Genomic DNA, 19,900 nt, shown 5'->3' with positions numbered 1-19,900 from the left:
GCGGTCATCTTACCGCACTGACTTATCATCTCAATTCGTACTTCACTGATGTTGACAGCGATGACTAGGACTGGGTTTGGGATCCTTTCGTTGCCAGCACATCGGCACATGGTCTCATTGCAAATGCAGAGGAAGAACTGTTGGCGCTGTCATGCGATGGGATCCAGAGAATCTGATTCCACCAAAATACAGTACACATGTAGACTTTTTGGGCTTCCATTAAAGAGGAATATCCTGAACTCTTTGCTGCAGCTTCAAAGGTTTTCCTTCCATTTCCCACTACTTATCTCTGAGGCTTCTTTTCAGCTCCGACAGCCATGAAAACCGAGTTCAGGGCTCGGATGCATGTGGAAGATAACCAAGCCCAGTCCACACAGACGAGCTATGTTTCAGGTGACATCAGAAGCGTTGAAGCAGCAAGCAAAGTTCGGTATAGTTATTTCATATGGTTACCGAAGTGACGAGAGCTGTGCTCACTGGTAGGTTTCTCACCAATGCCAATGATATACTATATTGTTATCCTCTACTTTTAAGTTTGAACATGTCAAAGTTTTATTGGTCCCGTGAGGCAACTTTAACTCGATAGTTGCAAAAACAACACCATTTCAGCCATTGGGATGAGAGTGCCGATGCTTATCGTGATTGTGAAATTATTGCATGGGCTGCCAATGCAAGAGCCCTTGTTACAACTTTATGTTGCCGTAACCTACAATGAATGAAGAGTTGCTGCAATTTCTAAAATAACTATGGGCACTAATATTAACAATGTTATTCAAGATGAGGCGAAGCAAAATCTAGCAGATCCTATATCAATGCCTGCAAATTATAGACAATCTTTATTCTTTATATGTCTCTTGTAAAATATGTAGATAACGAGCATTAAATACTCCTACCCCTGAGGATCCAACAATTTATTTTGAGCGTCATCCTTTCATGTAACCATAATGTAAATGTGTTTGTGGCATCTCGAGTCCAACTGATTACCGTCCAATTTCCATAACTCCCGTATTATCTAAAGTTTTTGGACACCTTTTGGCAAAATGTCTTGATAGGTTTTCTGAAGGTAATCATCAGTTCCCTAGGTTGCAATTTGGTTTTTGTAAAGGCCTTAAGAGCATGTGATACCCTTCTTACTATCATAAATGCTATACAGAAATCCCTTGATTGTGGTCAGTTAGTTTGTATGATTGGCCTTGATTTTAGTTGTGCCTTTGACCGTGTTAACCACGAGTTCCTCGTTTTCAAACTCAAACAGTTGGAAGTGGGTGGGTCGTTTCTTAGCCTTATCATTGAAATTTTAAGCAATAGATCGCAGTTGTTGTTGGGCACCATAGTGAATATAGGAATGTGATACTTGGTGTTCCTCTGGGTGTATTCTTGGACCATTGCTGTTCATACTACCTGTACTGTATATACACAAGACATGTGGTTTGGCCTAATGCAGATGATGCTACACTCTTTGCATCAATTCCATCTCCTGAAGGTAGATCTGGGGTTGCTGAATCCCTTAATAGAAATGTGGCTAAAGTTAGTGCATAGTGCAAATTATGGGGCATGAAGTTGAATCCTAACAGAACTCAAAGTATGATTGTAAGTCGAGGATAGTTAAGGAGTTTTAGTACTAGAGGATTACCTTCAGATTTAATCAATCTGCAATCCAGTCAGCTCAGTTGTAAATGGTATAAATTATAAAAATTACATTCAAATACTTAGGCAGGCAAGTCAATTACCTTCATCTTAACTGCATTACATCCAAGAGCAATGTACTACTGTATATTGGTAAACTGTAATTATCTTTAGATTTGGAGGTTAAAAACCCCCAGTACATTTTACATGTTCTCTACTATGTACTTATTGCTCAAGATGACCAAGTGGATTAATGAAAACAAAGAAAACAATGTACACGATATATTTCACTTTATCAGAATGTAAACAAACAGTAAAGCTTTTTCCAATATTGTATCAAGCTGCTAATATTGATGTTTTACTAGCCAATTTATCTTCAAATGACCCTAGGTTTTATGTCTAACAATGCATATCATATCACACTTTTTTTTTTAATCAACTATACTAACTGATTTAACTTTCTAGGGCTATTTTTCAGAATAAATCTGTATTACATAGGTGTGGCATGAAAGTCAGTAGAAAACAATAATGAACTACATAAGTCATTGTAAACTGCAATATTATGAAGCGTTGCATTGCAACTTACACCATTTAAGGAGCAGTTTGAGGAAACAGATGGCATGGAGACGTATGGTGTCCACTGGCAGTGACCGGCAACTTGGCTCCTTACAAGTAAAGCTGAAATTCATTATTCATCATTACTGGAGGAGCAGCCGCTACCCCATACTTGCTCTGCACATTGTCCCACCCCTGTATTGCGTTATGTCTGGATTATACTGTTGAATGTTCCAGCATGACTAAATGTATTCAGGATATGTACAGAGTTGCTTATAATTCCAGACAAAAACATTATTCAAATATATATATTTTTTTGGTTCTCTGAAGCTATTTTGTTTTAAGAGCAGAGCAAGAAAGAAGAAAAAAATTACAATTAGCACACTAACACCACATCAAACTGTAGGCATTACCAAGAGGCAACACTGAGATTTACAGATGACCAGGAGGAAAACCATCTCCGCAACATACTGTATTGATATAATCTTCTAAAACATCCATGAAAGGACTGCTTGGAGTGGCTAATCTTTGTTCACTCATCAAGAATCAGTTTGGCGCAAATTTCAATATATATATTTATCTAAATAACAGATGATCAGTAAGCTGTTTGTTCATTCCCTGTCAAATGAACAAACTGACAGAATATGCACAAAATTTCAATTGTTCTTACACTACCTGTAACCAGGCTTTTGGGTCCCTTAACAAGCAACTTGTGCGTAACCATACGCGGGTAACAAACTACAAGCTACTAAGGTACAAAGTATTCCTGGGAACTCAAACTACAAAGAATGAGCTCAAGTTCAGAAGAATTGTGATAATCTTTTCAGATTGTACCGATTTATGCATATATCTTACATGTTAAAACATGTTATAATAAGGATGGATGACACAGTTGTCTCTCACATACAAATCAGATATTGAATATTGATACAATAATTTTCAATACTTTGTGCTTCATGAAAACACACATCGACTAGGGAACTTTGGAAAATTAATTACATTAATAAATTTCAATTATTACTTTTATAACATTTTACTACATCATGAGAGACTAAGATAAAATATTAATTCTTTGACAGCAGTTATGCCTACAATATAGTTAGCGCATTATATAAATACTTAACCGCAGCAATACGAAACTGCCCACAACTTAGAAAAGAAAAAAAATAAGATAATAAACCTGTGCTCCTAAAATACCCCCAAAATTTACCATTGCAAGCACATTCCCCTCTCCCAAGAGAAAATCTTTTAAGGTCTTTTGGGGACTACAATACACCTCAACATGATTTACATATCAAAATAAAAGACATATGAATCAAAAGTGAGTTGTGTGTGTGGCACCAGCCTTTTTGCATGGTTTAATTCCAGTGTTGTATTGTCAAGATTAACAAAAAAAAGGAAAAAAAAAAAAAAAAAAAAAAAGGTATATCACTTACCTATTCAAGTACAGGGGTAATTAAGAAAATTATGCTTGTAATCACAAATTCACAGGTAGGATCTATGGATTAAGTCTTGGCAATATAACAAGAAATTAAATTTACACCTGAGAGGATGAAGGCATAACATCCAAGCATTCTTGACCTATTCTTACAACTGATAGAATATCCAATCTTATAAAATATGGCATTTCTTCTTGCTTCCTGTCTTTCCATTCTGGCCTTGGGGTGAATTGCGGTTGATTTGCCGTACCAAGTCGTAGAAGATCTCGTTAACATTGATTTTGGCCTTTGCAGAAGATTCTAGGAATGCACATGAAAAGGATTTGGCAAGGTTCAATCCTTGGTCTTTCCCCACTACTCTTTCATCCTCCAAATCACATTTGTTGCCCACTAAAATCATTGGAACATTGTCAGTGTCCTGAAAAGACAATACAGTAAAATCATTGGGGAAAATTTTTTTTCATTTGATCAAATTAATAAAATACAGGTCTACTCAACAAAAGATACAAAAAACCATTAATACTGTATATTTAACATTAATGCAGATTATATACAAGGATCAACAACCTTAAATAAAATATTTTCCTTTTGCTTCTAAAGTCTAATTTCTATAACAAACATAATAAGGCAATATTTCAAAGTTTTCAATACATTCAAAGACACAATTCTCCTCTCATTATTATCTAACCAAAACTATTTTAAATAATGAAGAGTAAAAGGCTACCCTCTTGCCAACATCAAAATCTTTTTAACCATGCATAAAAGTTCTGAATAGATGGCAATTCAGGCCCTTGATTGCTGCATATCAATTACTCCTCACCGAACTTTTCAACTTTAATCACATAAAATTACTTAAAAGATATAACATCAAACTTAACACACTATAAATATTAGGGCAGTAGCAAGCTAAGAGAGCAATAAATGAGGCAAAGTGAAACTGGCTAAACCAACAAAAAATATCCACAATATTTGATAAGTTAAAATGATTGTGTGACAAGATTGCCTCAGCTTAAACTAAAGTCATCTGTGACGCTCTCTAGGTTTTGGGCATTGTAATACTTTACGTACTGAAACTAAATCCATTAAAGGGCAATATCTCCCATCCAGAAGTCTCGAGTATCTGGAGACAGCTGACCTCAAAACTAAAGCCTTCAATCTAATTTTATTCTTCCAGCTATGAGGAGCACCCAAGCAAAACTTAGTTGACAATAGTTTGATTAATTTCACTTTATACAATGGGACATCATCATCTACACCTATTGACGCAAAGGGCCTCTGTTACATTTCGCCAGTCGTCGTCTCTTTTGAGCTCTTAAATCAATACTTAACCATTCATCATCTACTTCACATTTCATAGTTCTCACCCATGAAGGCCTGGGCCTTTCAAATTTTCTAGTGCCTTGTGGAGTCCAGTTTTAAGTTTGGCAAACTACTCTATCTAGGGGAGTGCAAAGAGCATGTCCAAACCATCTTCATCTACCCCTCACAATGATCTCATCCATGTATGGCACTCAAGTACTCACTCATAGTTTCATTTCTAACCCTGTTCTACAATTCAACTTCCAATACAGGTATTCTCCTGAGGGCTTTGTTCTCAAATCTACAAAATCTGTTGGATATCGTTTCACTGTCATACCACGACTCATGTCCATACAGTAACACCAATCTCACTAAACTGATATATGGCCTGACTTTTATATGTAATTTTAGGCAATTTGATTTCCAAATTCTACTTGATCTAGCCATTGTCTGATTTGCTTTTTCCAATCTTTCATTAAACATCACAAATTATTAGTAATTTGTATTTTTCCTACTTACCGAGAAACACTTTCTTAGGAGTTACCTGGAACCTCCTCTCAAACGACCAGAGTTTTGTGTAGTTTACCCTACTCCCATTTTCTGTAATGGTAGGCCTAGCGGAAGGACACGTGCCCTGAGGGCAAACCCGAGGTAGGCCACATATGAGCTTGGGTCGTGATCTCCAGTAAGTTCTATGAAAGTAACAATACTAAAGATCAGTGAGGCACCCGGGGGAAGGAAGGGAGGGCCATAACCCGAAAGTGTTTCTCGGTAAGTATGTTAGGAAAAATACAAATTACTAATAATTTGTGATTTGTTCCAACAGAGACTTACCTCGAAACACTTTCTTAGGAGACTTACACTTTAGGTGGTGGGAGTGCCTCCCTGACTAAAGACCCAAACAACTGGAAAGTAGGATAAACTACACAAAGAGCTCATTACCAGTGTAAAAAGTACTCACCCTACATAATTCCTTGATGAAGTATAGATATACGGGAGTTGTGCAGGACTACTGTCCGAGACCTATGGAAAAACCATCTAAGGACTTCCTCGTACATTCCTTGAGGTAGTGCGAAGTGAACGTCGATTGATTAGACCAAATGCCTGCTCTAAGAATCTGAGCTACTGACAAGTTCTTTTCAAAAGCTAGAGAGGTACTTATACCTCTAACGTCATGTGCCCTGGGCTTTCCTGGAACTGAAAGCCCAGCACTAGAATAAGCTTGAATGATGACTTGCCTGAGCCAAAAGGAAATGGAGTTTTTGGAAATTTTCTTTTTCGTCGTACCCGTGAAGACAAAAAGATACTTTATACCTGGGCGGAGACTCGTCGTCCTCTTAGATATTTCCTTATAACTCTGACAGGACACAAATTCAAGTCACCTTGATTAACTGATTTTGGAATTGCTGGAATAGAGAAACCCTCGAACCTAGGATCCCAAACGGATGGGTTTTAGGGACAAACGAGGGGACAACTTAAAGATATCTCTCCAACCCCTTGAGTGTTCTACCACGTAGGACAACCCATGAATTTCCCTTACTCTCTTCGCTGGCGCCAAAGCTAACAAGAAGACCGCCTTAAGCGTAAGATTCCTGTCCACTATATCCTTCCAAAAGTTCAAAGGGAGGCTTACTAAGCATATCTAGAACTCTAGCCAGGTCCCATTTTGGAACCCTAGGAGACGAGGGAGGACAGGACTGCTCAAAGCTCTTGATGAGCATCGAGATGTGTCTAGAAGAACCTAGATCTATTCCATTCAAGAGAAAAATTTGTCCAAGGGCGGCTCATATCCCTTTACTGCTGGAATCGATATGCCCAACTCATCTCTGAGGTGAACAAAAAAGTCTGCGATGTCGGGTACCGATGCTTCTAAAGGCTTTATTTTCTTTGAAGCACACTATTTAGTAAAAGCTGCCCATTTTGCTTGTTAGACTGCTGTAGAGGACTGTCTCAGGTAAAGTGACATTCTAACAGCTGTCTTGGTCGAATACCCGTGTCTTTTCAGGAGGCTCTGGATAACCTCCAGGCGTGAAGACGAAGGGATTGAGGATTCTCGTGAAACCTCAGAAAGTGTGGCCGCCTCAGGAGGTCTGGTCTGTCTGGAAGAGGCCACGGAGGGAGAATAGCCAGACCTTTTAGGTCTGCGAACCACTCTCTCTCCGGCCACCAAGGCACTACCAAAGTCATCTTTAGGTTGTTGGCTGTCCTTACTCTGTTGAGAACCTGCCTGATCAGGGCGAAAGGGGGAAAGACGTACACGTCCAGATTGTCCCACTTGTGCTGAAAGGCGTCCTCCAATGCCGCTTTTGGGTCTGGGACAGGAGAACAGAATACGGGAAGTTGCGCGTTCAGCCTTGTCGCGAAGAGATCCATTACCGGTGAACCCCACATTCGGATGATGAATCTTGCTACGTTGGGGTGAAGAGACCATTCTGTCCCTACTACTTGGCCTACCCTGCTGGGGCCGTCGGCTGGAACGTTTTTTCTTTCCCGGAATGAATCTCGCCGACAGTCTGACTTGTTCCGCTTCTGCCCATTCCAGGACTTGCAAGGCGAGAACGCACAACTCCTTCGACTTCAATCCTCCTTCCTTCTTTATGTACGCCACTACTGTGGCATTGTCCGACATTAACACCACTGAGTTTCCCTTTAGAAATGGACTGAAGTGTAGACAGGCTTCCTGAACATTGATGTGGAGAGACTTTTCTTTTTCCGTCCAACTGCCTCTCGCTGCTTTTCCTAGAAGATGGGTTCCCCACCCTTCTTTTGATGCGTCAGTGAAGAGCAGAAGCTCTGGAGGTCCGTGGCATCCCTTTCAGAGTGTTCGCTCGATCTTGCCACCATTCCAGGGACTGTTTGGTCTCCGGTAGAACTGCAACAATCACGTCTGGGGAACTTCTCTGATCCCACCGATCTTATAAGTTCCACTGGATGCTCCTGAGCTTCTGTCTTCCTTGGGGGACCATCATCTCTAAGGACACTAGGTGTCCTATCAACCTCTGCCAATACTTTGCTCTTCTGGGTTGACCCGCCAGGAAGGAACAGAGAACTGGGTCTAGATTGGTCAGCCTGTCTACTGATGGAAACGTCCAGGTATCGAATTAGATGGATCCCCCGTTCGTGAGCCCAAACGGAGATAGTCGTAAAAATTCTCGTGAATACCTGGGGGGCTGTGGACAGGCCGAAGCATAGGGCTCTGAACTGCAAAATCTGGGCACCCCACTTCACCCGGAGATACTTCCTGGATGAATTGGGATTTGGAAATAGGCATCCTTGAGGTCTACGGATATCATGAAATCTCCTTCCCTCAAGGACGTCATGACCGTTCTTGGGGTGTCCATCTTGAAATGCGTTTTCCAAATGAATTTGTTGAGGGCTGACAGGTCTATCACTGGTCTCCTACCTCCCGTTGTTTTCTCTACCAGGAAGAGTCGACTGTAGAACCCCGGACCCGGAAGATGAACAGTCTTCATTGCTCCCTTCTCCAACACTGTGGAGACTTCTTCCTCCAAGGTTGCTCTGCAGGGTCTTTGGGGGCCAACCACTCTGCCTGGCTTGCTGGAATCAAGGGAGGTGGAACTTCTAGAAAAGGGAGCCTGTAGCCCTCTTTCAAAACAGTTACCGTCCACGGTTCTGCCCCGTGGAGTTTCCATGCTTGCCAAAATTGTCTGAGGCATCCCCCTACCTGAGGCTTGGGCAGGGGAGGGGGGCCTCCCACACTACTGTACCTTCTACGGGAGGAACGTCCTGAACGGCCTCTCCTGGCTGAAGAGAAGGAATTCCTATAGGTGGAAGGGGCTGAATTGGTTCCCCTTCGGAAGGGATTCGCTGACTGAGCCCACTGTGATGTCGAAGGTACTCTCCTCACTTGAGTTGGGGAAGACCGAGAACTAGCAGGTGCCTCGGATACAGGCCTTCTAAATACCGGTCTCCTCGCCGATTGAGCTTTCGGCAAGATGGTATATCTTTCTTCTTAGCCAGTTTCTCCGCAACTTCTAGGAAAGGTTCTTCAGGACCGATTCTCTTCTCCTCAAGACCCAGTTCGCAGATAATGCCAAGGCCTGGAACGTGAGAAACTTAAGGGCACGGCAGCTCGATCCGACCAATTCCTTTAGGGCTTCTCGCTTGGTAGGATCCAAAGAGTCCGTCGGGATCTGGGTACCTACTAAAGTAGTAGCCCACCAGTCCAACCATGACACATTCACGAGATCCTTGGACATCTCCTCCATCATGATGGACTCGGATTGTGAAAAGAAAATGGGCGCGGCAGACGCCCTGTCTTCCGGGGCACCTTGTCCTAACACTTCTAGGACGTCCTCTAGCTTGCTAGCCCCATGTGGACGTCCGTCTAAAGCATAATACTTGCTTTGTGATTTCAGGCCCTGTAGCAGTTTGGCCGAACTGTGACCTTTGGAGGTGTCCCTATTGCGGGTGACCACCTTATCAATATGGGCGCGCCGCAACTTTACGTCCCTCGCCTCGGGAAGAGCCACAGATGACTTCTTCTGGACGGGCTCCTCCGCTCTGACGGGACCCGCGGCTAAGACCTTCTGGAGAGACGGGCGCCTCTGTCACTTTCCGAGCCTTTGATAATGGGACGGACTCCTCCCTGGAGGAGTTCGACGGAGGGATACGTGCACGTGTAGAGTCAACACGGGCACCTCCGCTCTGACGAGTCTCGCGGTTAAGCCTTTCAGGAGTGACAGGTGCCTCCGTCATTTTTCGAGTCTTCGACAAGGGGACGGGCTCCTCCGTGGAGATGTTCGACGGAGGGATCCGTGCAAGACGATAACCTCCACGGGCTGACTCGTCGAGGCTGACCCTGGAGAGCCTCACCACAGAGCCCGTGACTGTAGTCAGGTCTTTGAGCTTACTCTGGACGGGAATTGCCGTGGTGGCGAGGGCCTCTGTCCTATAGGCGGAGTCCTCCGTTAGGACGGGCATTGCCGTGGTGGCGAGGGCCTCCGTCCTATAGGCAGAGTCCTCCGTTAGGACGGGCATTGCCGTAGCAGCGAGGGCCTCCGTCCTATAAGCGGAGTCCTCCGTTGGCACGCCCTCAGTGTCGCAGACCACGTTCTCCGTCCGGGGTTGATGAGCTGTACCGACGGGCGTCTCCGCACTAGGTTGTGGACTGAGGATGGGCACTGCCGTGGAGGCGAGCTTCCGTCCTCCGCTGTCTTTCTTCGAGGGGGACGAGGCTTCCGTGGGCTTGCCCGACGGAGGAAGCCGTCCCTGTCAATCGCTCGCATGAGCTGACTCGACGAGGCTGCCCGCCGAACCGGCGACTCCCTCCACTGGTCGGGAAGTCGTCTATTTCGCGGCCTTACGCTTATCTGACGAGGACCTTGGGTCCTTCCGAGGGTCAATCTGTGGCTGGCAGAGGCCCTTCTAGGAGGACTGTCTCTGAACGCCAAAGCTGCTCCTCCTGAGCTTCTTCCTCGGGGACCTTGATGGCCTCCTTCCATGCCGCGATCTGAAACAGAACCTGGAATGAGAGCGCCTTCTCCTGGAACCGGCAACGGTGAGTCTTCCTTCTCTAGGGTGCCTTCAGCTGCGGAGGTACCTGAAAAACATGCACAAGAAGCGGGCGAAGAGACAGGGACATTTTTTACTCCACAGGGAAAAACAGACAAGACATGACCCGCGAGCACCAGGGCACCGTCTCTAAGACACCCACTAACTTCACCTTCAGGCCCACCACTTGCCTGGAAAGAATCTGCTACCCCACTATCATGAAGAACAGACTCCTGGGGAAGAGCCACTGGCTTCTTCCCCGCAACGGACTTACCTTGTCCCCTACTCTGGGTAGGGGAAGGTGGTAGGGAAACTCTAACTGACGTTCCTCCTGGAGACGTCAAGGGCGAAAAGGTGCTAGCCTTCTTGGGCGACCTCTAGGAAGACTTACTCTTCTTGGTACCAAAGCGTACCCACTGCACCTCTGCCCCTGTACGACGAGCACAAGGGAAAGCACAAAGGAATATACTGTAAAAGCACAAAGCAAACGGTAAAAGCACTAAGCACGAGGGAGAGTACAACGGGCCATGTGGTAACCATACGGTACACGAGTCGGGGATACAAGGGTCGCACTGAGATAAGAGTAGCGTCGAGATGATATCACGACGCGACCAGAGAACTTACTGGAGATCACGACCCAAGCTCATATGTGGCCTACCTCGGGTTTGCCCTCAGGGCACGTGTCCTTCCGCTAGGCCTACCATTACAGAAAATGGGAGTAGGGTAAACTACACAAAACTCTGGTCGTTTGAGAGGAGGTTCCAGGTAACTCCTAAGAAAGTGTTTCGTGGCAAGTCTCTGTGTTGGAACAAATTTTATTTTCAGCAAAATTCAGCACATTTTGAAGATCAAAGGAAAATTCAGGAACATGACAGCAGAAAAATGTGCCACCAAGTTAATTCGCGAAATACCTGTACAGTACTATGTTTAAGAGGACATTGGTTGTGCAAAAGTAACTACCAAAAAAAATTCTTTAAAGCTTACCTTTACTCTGAGAATCTGTTCACGAAGATCTTGTAGGTCATTAAAAGTGCTCTGTGCTGTGATACTGTATACCAATACGAAACCTTGACCATTTTTCATGTATAAATCTCTCATAGCTGTAAATTGTTCCTGAAATCATAAAATAAAGATTAGGGGATCTAAAAAACGAAATATTGTACAGCAATAACTATCAAATGTATGCGCGTGTCTGTGTGTGACATAAAGGTAATTTTAAAAATTGTTCTGATGGATAAAACAACTGAAATCACAGGAACATGGTTATCCTTCACATTACCAAAACTATCAACAGTGACTACTTACTGTTCCAGCTGTGTCGAGAATTTCTAGCATACACTGCTGTCCATCCACTTCAACCTGTTTTCTGTAAGAGTCTTCTATGGTAGGATCATACTTTTCAACAAAGATTCCTTGAACAAACTGTACAGTAAGCGCTGACTTGCCCACACCACCTGACCCCAGCACCACAATCTTGTATTCGCGCATTCTCGACACTGAAAATAACAAAGACTCATTAGCTTGACTTGAAAATTCCTATTTCAAACTTCTTAAAAGGCCATTTTGCATGCTTGTGAAACTAAATAGAATGTATATGGGTCCTTTGGAGATAGCACACACTTCACAAGCACACAAGACTTACAAATTTTACATTATCTAACAAACACTTTTACTGTTATCCCGCTATATCTTGATAACTTGGTTTCAACAATACTTCAATCAGATTCAAACGAGGTTTTGGGAAAGAATATCGACGGACTAATGATAAGATGGCCTGCTCCTTTTCTTAAATTATCTAGCTCACAAGAACTTCACTTTCACTATAGAATTATAAATTCGATGGATTACTTCTTGCACAAAAAACTCCCTTATGCATTTTGTCCCCTTACTACTAAAACATTTAGAAATACTAAGGCAGCATAATATAAACTACATGCATATTTCATTCTAAGTCTATGAAATAACCCAAATGACAAATAATTATTTATAAAGGGAATTCATAACAGCAGTGGTAACACACAAAGTAGCATGTTAACATAACTAACATTTTAATAGTTTTTTCCCTAAGCGAGGTGAAGATATAAGAGAAATTATTTCTCCACCTATGACCTGTACATTCTCCTAACTTTTATCTAGCTTTTTATGCTTTCAAGTACACCCCCTTTCCCTTGATTTTCTGGACCTTCCTACAGGTTATCACCATGTTACTTTTAAATTCCTGCTTTTCTGACCAACTGTCCCTCCTCTGTTCTACCTTTTGAGTTCTTAGCCTTTTTTCCAAACACTGATTAAAAAACTTACAGAAATTTCATCACATGGTCCCGCAGAACTGCAATGTGAAGAAAAAGTTAAAAGAGGTTTGACAGCTGAGGTGGAACTAGGGACAAACTTCGCAGATGCAGTGTGAAGAGTAAGATATAAGTGGTTGAACGGCAAGATGGGAGAAGAAAAGCAGAAATGGAGGTATAGCACAAGACTACAAAATGGGTTCATAGGGTTTAAAGACCATGAACATTTAATTTGCTACTACAGTAATTCCTTATTCATATGACGTTCCAATGTATCTTAACATGATCTTTTATACAGTATTGTATGGTCACCCCTGAAAATATTTATTTCCTTTATCAGTGGCCATGTTTCTATTAATACTGTGAATCTTTGCTCTCTCCAAATGGGGCACTTACATTTACAATTAGTTTAGCTACATCACCATTTCAACAACCTGCTCTCTCAATTAAAGTTCCACAATCCGGAGTTCCCAAAGTTTCAACCATGCTCCTTTGCACTTCGCAACATTTGCGCAATTTCCCTCTCCACACAGTACAACACCCAATCTCTCATTTGTTCATCCTCAGTAGTGCACCTTCTCTCCTCGCATGTGCATCTCTCGCTTCGGTTTTTATGAGCAGAATCATGTTTTGATGTAATAAAAAGTGATTTATTTGTGTAGTACATATTCTTGTTCAGTGTATATATTGTAGATGTGCGATTCTCAACAGTAATGTATAAGATAAAACATCAGGAGTTGCATTATGATTCACGAATACATAGAACATACGAAAATGGTTTGCGGGCTGTATAAAATGTGTACATTTAGTATATATTGTACAGTACAGTAATGTATAGTATTGTTTATTAACTATAATACAATACTTCAAGTAAAAACATCTGTACTGTACTCTACAATATGTAAATGTACGTTACGTGTACAGTGAGATGCCAAACAATGCAAGCCATCCTGCCTAAAACAGAGAACACTTACAGTAAGGGTGTTACCTTAGGTAATTAATCTGTATTGCACATATATTACAGTACCCGCGAGTGTTATATTAGATAGGAAGAACAGTGTTTTGTTGTTATAAGTGTCCTGACGACTAATGTTACATACTGTACTGTAAAGTAGCATTACCATGCAGTACACGTATCATAATACGCCTACTGTGATATAAACCAAGTAAAAACAATATTAGGCAGTACTTAGTGTGTTAGTCGACCGTGTGTAAGCAATGGACAGCGAGTTTTTAGGTTAGAAGTTAACCCAACCTAGGGCAGCAAGTATTCATGGATTTTTGCGCCTGTCTGTTACCTAACATCCCCCTGCGAAGAGGGAGAGCTGACTGTATTGCTGGGAAAGTGATTACATGTTTAACTAGAGGGACAGTCAGTAGAGGGCATGCCTTCGCAGCACCAAGCAATTTTATTTTGCTCTTAAATACACTGCGTACTTATACTTGAGGGGATTCCCATAGAGGAAGGCGAAAATGAGGTCTTGTTAGTTGTGTGTGTGTGGTGTGGTTAACAGCCTAGAAGATGAATGGCGAGAAGAAAGTATTCCAGTATTTGTAATGGAGGCCATTGATGGGGAACCGGGGACTTTGGGTGGGGAAAATTTACTGGCCAATTGATAAATAATGGTAAAACTAACCCTTTCTTACCTACTGTATAATTATTCTCTGGGATGCATACTAAATTCACAAACTTGCACAAAATAAGGGGATCCTCTTCCCCCGAAATATTTATTTCTCTCTTTTGTTTACATTTTTGAGGTAGGACGTTTCTTCTCCCATTTGTGCATAGCTTATAGTGCGATATCAACTTTATACTTCCTGTGCACAAGCCCTCCTTCCACTTTCTTTCTACCAATAGAATTACTCGTTTGTTCATTTGAAAGTAGCTCCTTCTCCTCCTTCCTTCCCCTACCATATGCCAAAGTTTACCATATTTGGACATGTATGCACGCTTGAGTATGACATATGCAGTTCGGTGCTACTATAGTGTGAGGTCTACAACCATATGTCGCCTACCCAAGTGGAGGGAGAGGTCTACCGCGTGACCAGCGTCCCAGAGCCCCGCACCTAACCATAGAACATGTGAACTGCCCAATTCCATAAAAAACGTGACCTGCCCATATAAAAGGAAGCAAATGGAGCTCCTAAATTCTACAAGCCGACCAAGGGAATAGCCCGTGCCAACGAGAACTGTTGGCTATAATCTAAAAGCTCCTAAATTAGATTTTCCCTTGGCCTAAAAGAGATATCATCGATTGAGGGTACTAAAAATGTTGCTGAAGGAGTTTTATAGAAGGCATTCTGACAGAAGTAGCAGCACTCGCCTTTTTAAGAGAGCACAATCTTTTGGATACAGTTCAAGAAGCAGATCCATGCCATAAATATGGTTCTGTTATGCAGGAAAAAAGAAAGCGTAACAGAGGAGGAGAATTCAAGTCTGTGTTACGTTGCCCTCGAAAGGGTTGTCAAACTACACGGTCTGTTCGTACAGGAAATCAATTTTTCCATTATACGGACATGAACATCAAATTGCACTGCAACCTAAGCCTGTGTGAAATATTAGAAATAATATTTCTCTTTGTATTGGATATACCAATGTCCACAGTAACGACTCACAGGAAAATCTGCCAATACGAATAATTCAGCAGTAGACCTCATGCTATAGTACTAACGGGAGGTAGATATCACGCTATAGTGTGGTAGACCTCACGCTATAGTAGCACCGGCAGTTCTGCGACACACCCCATTTTCTTAGGACAACTCTTCAGTTCCTTTGAAGCAGTGTTACGTCAGGTGCACGTTATGGAGCCTAACATAACTGTGTAATGGCTGCCATTTACAGCTATTTTGATGCTATAACAAAATTTCACCGTGATTATTACAATATGATCATTTGGCCCACACTAGTGTGAGAGAGAGAGAGAGAGAGAGAGAGAGAGAGAGAGAGAGAGAGAGAGAGAGAGAGAGAGAGAGAGAGAGAGAGAGAGAGAGAGAGAGAGAGAGAGAGAGAGAGAGAGAAAATTGTTTTTAATCCAATATGATTTGAGTTAAATAGTACTGACCAAAACAATATTTCATAGAATTGGAAGATCATAATGCTGTGGGTGAGGGGTAGCAAAATGGGTTTTACTGAGGTGCAATTTTGCTAAGTACAGATGTTACCTTCTATTTGTCATTTAATCTCCATTTCATTTAGTATTCTTATCAAGCCATACACTCATTGTAACACTGAATGACTTTTTAGTCACAGTACTTGGCTTTGGGCTTAGTACCGAAAACAGTATATTGATAATAATAGCGTAGGAGTGAGTGAACGAGTGGTCATTAATAACAGTTCCAAAATTGGAATGACAAAGCATTCAAATAAGGTTGCTATTTTATGGGAATTTCCAAGAATATTGCAGAAAAAAGATTCCCTATTTTGTGGGATTTTCAAACAAGTTTAACAAATACTATTCAACTCGATAGTTTAAATTTTTGTGGAATTTTTCCAAAAATTTGTATGCAAAAATGAGCTGTATGGACACAGGTAATACTGAAAATTACCACAAAACAGTAACTATAACAAGTTAAAAGTAGGATTTTTCATAAGCTTACTAAGTACCTATTGATGAGGATCATAGCCAGGAAAGAGTGATCGTTAATTAAACGGTTCCTAAATTAGACTGAAAAAATTTAAGCTTCAATGTAGGTTTCATCATGACAGAAAGCTACTTGAGCACTAAAGTTCTTGACATAATGGCAGACTGTCCAGATAATTGTATTCACTGTGGTTTTCCAGTACGGGCTAGACAGAAAGGTCTACAATGCGAGTCATGTTACAGATGGCAACATAGGAAAGGTGTTACTGGAGTATATCTAGATGAGATTATTGGGCAGCCACAAGGTCAGGGATTAGCATTTACTAGAGTTGTACGTACAGTACATTGTGTACCGAGGAACAAGCAAACCTCACAAGTTGAACTAGTGTCATCAATTGAAGATACACCTTTCCAAGATGTTGACAATTATGAACAAGTTGACGGGTTCAATAAAAGCAGAATCTTCACTTGGTGTACCTCTGCAAGACAATTTGAATGAAGAATGCATTTCTCCAATGGAACTAGAAACCTCAATTGATGAGGAACAAGCAATGCCTCCTGTGTTGGTCTCTTTTCAGTTATTTGAGGATGAAACAATGTGTGGTCACACCAAGCCCACTCATAGTCTTGGCTATACATATAACAAAATTACGAAGGCAAAATGCAATATATTAGCAGTGCACCATCCATCCAAAAGTCAACCCATGCAAAGCAGCATACTGTACATGCAAAGAAGTAAAACCTTTGTGAAGAGTACTATTTCACAGAATCACCCTCCAGCAGTCAATTCAGTCTCAATCACAAAAATCACATCTCTGGTGAAGAAAATGGCAGTACAAGATCTTTTTAAGCCAGTGTCTGCCATAGTTGATGAGGTATGTCTCTGGAAAATAATAGATATTTTCTCTAAACGTCCGTCTGTATGCATGTATGTTTGTGTGTTTATGCCTATTCGTATCTTTGTATGTGTTATTATGATAAGTCAGAAAAGGTTTACAGTACTGTAGTATCAAACTTTTATATCACAAATAGCAATTAATGCCAACATTTTGCTCCATTCAGGTTCTGCTGCAAGAGCTGGGTAATAAATCGTGCCAAAGCCCGAGCACCTGTCAAGAACTGTGAACAGGCAAAAAGGAGAAATTAAGACCAACTCGAACTTGACTAGACACATATTCCAAGTAACTTCCTGAGAGCTGATGTGGGAGTTCACGAACGGCTTCACTTGATGTTCGCCAATTATCAACAAATGGAACGTCTAAGCGAGCCAAGTCTTGGTATGTTGATGGGACGTTCAAGCTGTGTAGACAACCATTTACACAATCTTTAAGTTCATGCCTTCGTACGAACAGATTACTGTGCAAAACAAGTGGCCCTATTGTTTGTCAATGTCTAGGAGAGAGAAGAGTGGATACCGAGAAGTATTTCTTCCGCGTGAAATTTCAGTTACAGTAAACATATAACTATTTTCTTCGAAAGAGCACTTTGGAAAGGCTTGTCTGAGGTGTTACCCTTTGCTAATATCAAGGGATGTGTCTTCCATTGGACACAAGGTATATCGAGAAAAGAGTAAATCTGTGGATTGTTCTTAATTTACCATTTCCCTTATGAAGGCATTGGTTTTAGTAGATACTTCATCTGTTTTTTTTTCATCTAGATACAAGAGCTTGGTCTACAAGTTGCATACACTAACGACGAAGGAACCTACAAGTACCTACGCAAGCTGATGGCTCTTTGGTTTCTCCTGGAGGGCAAGATACCTGTGGTGTTTGAGTGTCTTTCAACCCAAGCTATGGACACTCAAGTACACCCAGTAATAGACTATATTGCAAGAACCTGGATCTACTGCTCACTATGGCCACCTTCCACTTGGAGCATACTGTATTCAATAAGTCTGTACGCACTAATAATGATATTGAACAGTGGCACAACAGATTAAATAAATGTGCAAATGGTAAAAGTTGTCAATAATTCTATCTCTTGGTAACACTACTGCTTAAAGAAGCTCTTGTAACATCTATACTGTACATGTAAGATTGGTGTCTGAAAGAAAACCGAGAAGGATTCAAAGACATTACAAGGAGCTGCAAAAGAAATTGTTTTCTCTTTAGGTGGAATATACAAGAGGGGAGAGATCAGCATTAGAGCTTCTCAAAGCTTCTTCTCATTTGAATGGACCAGTGGACTTTTATTATGCTCATTTATTACATAATTTATTTTACAATTGAATGGACCATTGAGCTAGGGTTCTTTTATGCTCTTTTGTTTATAAAATATTTCAGGATTCAGAGAAAGTGTTTAGTACATGATTTCTGTAATAATAATAATAATAAAACTGGAAAATCAGAATGCTGGGGGAGAATAAAATAGATTTTACTAAAGTTCAAAGTTGGCCTTCAATTTTTCATTTTTATCTCCATTTTCATTCTTTCTTTTGGTCTAAAGATGACTACCCTCATGGAAAGTCAAAAGACAAACTCATAGGGGTCCAGAAGGGAAATCAGCTTGCTAGAAAACCATGGAAAAGAAAAGGTAATAACAGAATAGATAAAGTAGAATAAATCATATTTCTGTTCTTGAATGTTTGGAGGTCTGAGGACTCCACAATGGAGCTAGGCAATCCATTCCATAACAGTAGTAGCTAGCATAAAGGTCCTACCAGACTGATTAGATGGAAACCTAGACTATGTATGAGAATGTTGCAAGTTTTGTTCATCTAATATTTTTAGCAAGTTGGTAATACTAATGTACAATTCTGGTAAGTGCAGTATTTATCGTCAGTTTTTAATTTTCTTCACTTCATCTATCATTCTCATCAACTCATACCCTCATTGTAGTGCTGCATGACCTCTGTAGTTCCAGTGCTTGGCCTCCAGCCTAAATTCAATACTGTATTCATATTTTTGCCCAGTTGCAATTTCATTCCAATAGCATTTGTGGGCAATCTTAGTGTGGGCGAACCGACTTGTGAGCAAACTGACCGTAATTCATTATTACCATACTCCTGCTGTAGTGAATATTTTTTTAAAAGCTCATTGTGTTATCCCTCAAAGTTTAAGTGGCCTAAGTGGGATTCTGGTAAGTATTTAATTGAGATTTACTTTATCATAATTTAAAGATTCATTTGTGATTTACTTTTGGCCCTTATCTAGATCTGTGACATGGGAACTACTAGGTTAGGTTAGGTTCTGTGGACGTTTGTCCTGTTTTCGCTTACCCAAAGTCCCTAGTTCTCACCTGTGTTCGTCAGGAAGGAGGAGATCCATTAAGGTAAAACAGTTTACTTGGTGGAAATAAAGTTGAAATTCGTTGGAAGCACTATTTACTGTAGGAAAAGCTGTTTTTCCTATAAGAAATGTTGTCTCGTATTCTATAATTTCATCGTTTGTTTCCTTTTTAGAATAAGGTTAAGTTTTAACTCTTAAATTTTCGGTCTAAAATATTAAATATATGGGTTTCCCCTCCACTATTTGTATCGGAAGAGATTCGAGTACCTTTAAGTATACCAGGTACACTTATTTTCTCCATTAGGAACATTGTGCTGCATTAATTATTTACCCGAAATTTCTAATCGAGCTCTCTTACCAACTCATCTCAT

At 41.2% G+C, this 19,900-nt stretch overlaps 1 protein-coding gene across 4 annotated transcripts in view; it reads right to left on the bottom strand.

Moving 5' to 3' along the window:
* Nucleotides 1–1,893: 1,893 nt before the first annotated feature.
* LOC137654589 (ras-related protein Rap-1b) overlaps nt 1,894–19,900 on the bottom strand; it is a 42,581-nt gene continuing 24,574 nt past the window's right edge. For all 4 annotated transcript variants that reach the window (XM_068388356.1, XM_068388353.1, XM_068388354.1 and 1 more), the window contains 3 exons: nt 11,739–11,929; nt 11,418–11,546; nt 1,894–4,038 (listed from right to left, as the gene is read on the bottom strand). In XM_068388356.1, the coding sequence (XP_068244457.1) occupies nt 3,793–4,038; nt 11,418–11,546; nt 11,739–11,921 (558 nt within the window). In that variant the 5' untranslated portion in view covers nt 11,922–11,929 and the 3' untranslated portion in view covers nt 1,894–3,792. The remainder of the gene's footprint in view (nt 4,039–11,417; nt 11,547–11,738; nt 11,930–19,900) is intronic.

This window comes from Palaemon carinicauda, chromosome 15, assembly GCF_036898095.1.
Source record: "Palaemon carinicauda isolate YSFRI2023 chromosome 15, ASM3689809v2, whole genome shotgun sequence".
Lineage (NCBI taxonomy): Eukaryota > Metazoa > Arthropoda > Malacostraca > Decapoda > Palaemonidae > Palaemon > Palaemon carinicauda.
Note: the sequence above shows the minus strand (reverse complement) of the source record. Positions and strands in the feature narration are given on the sequence as shown.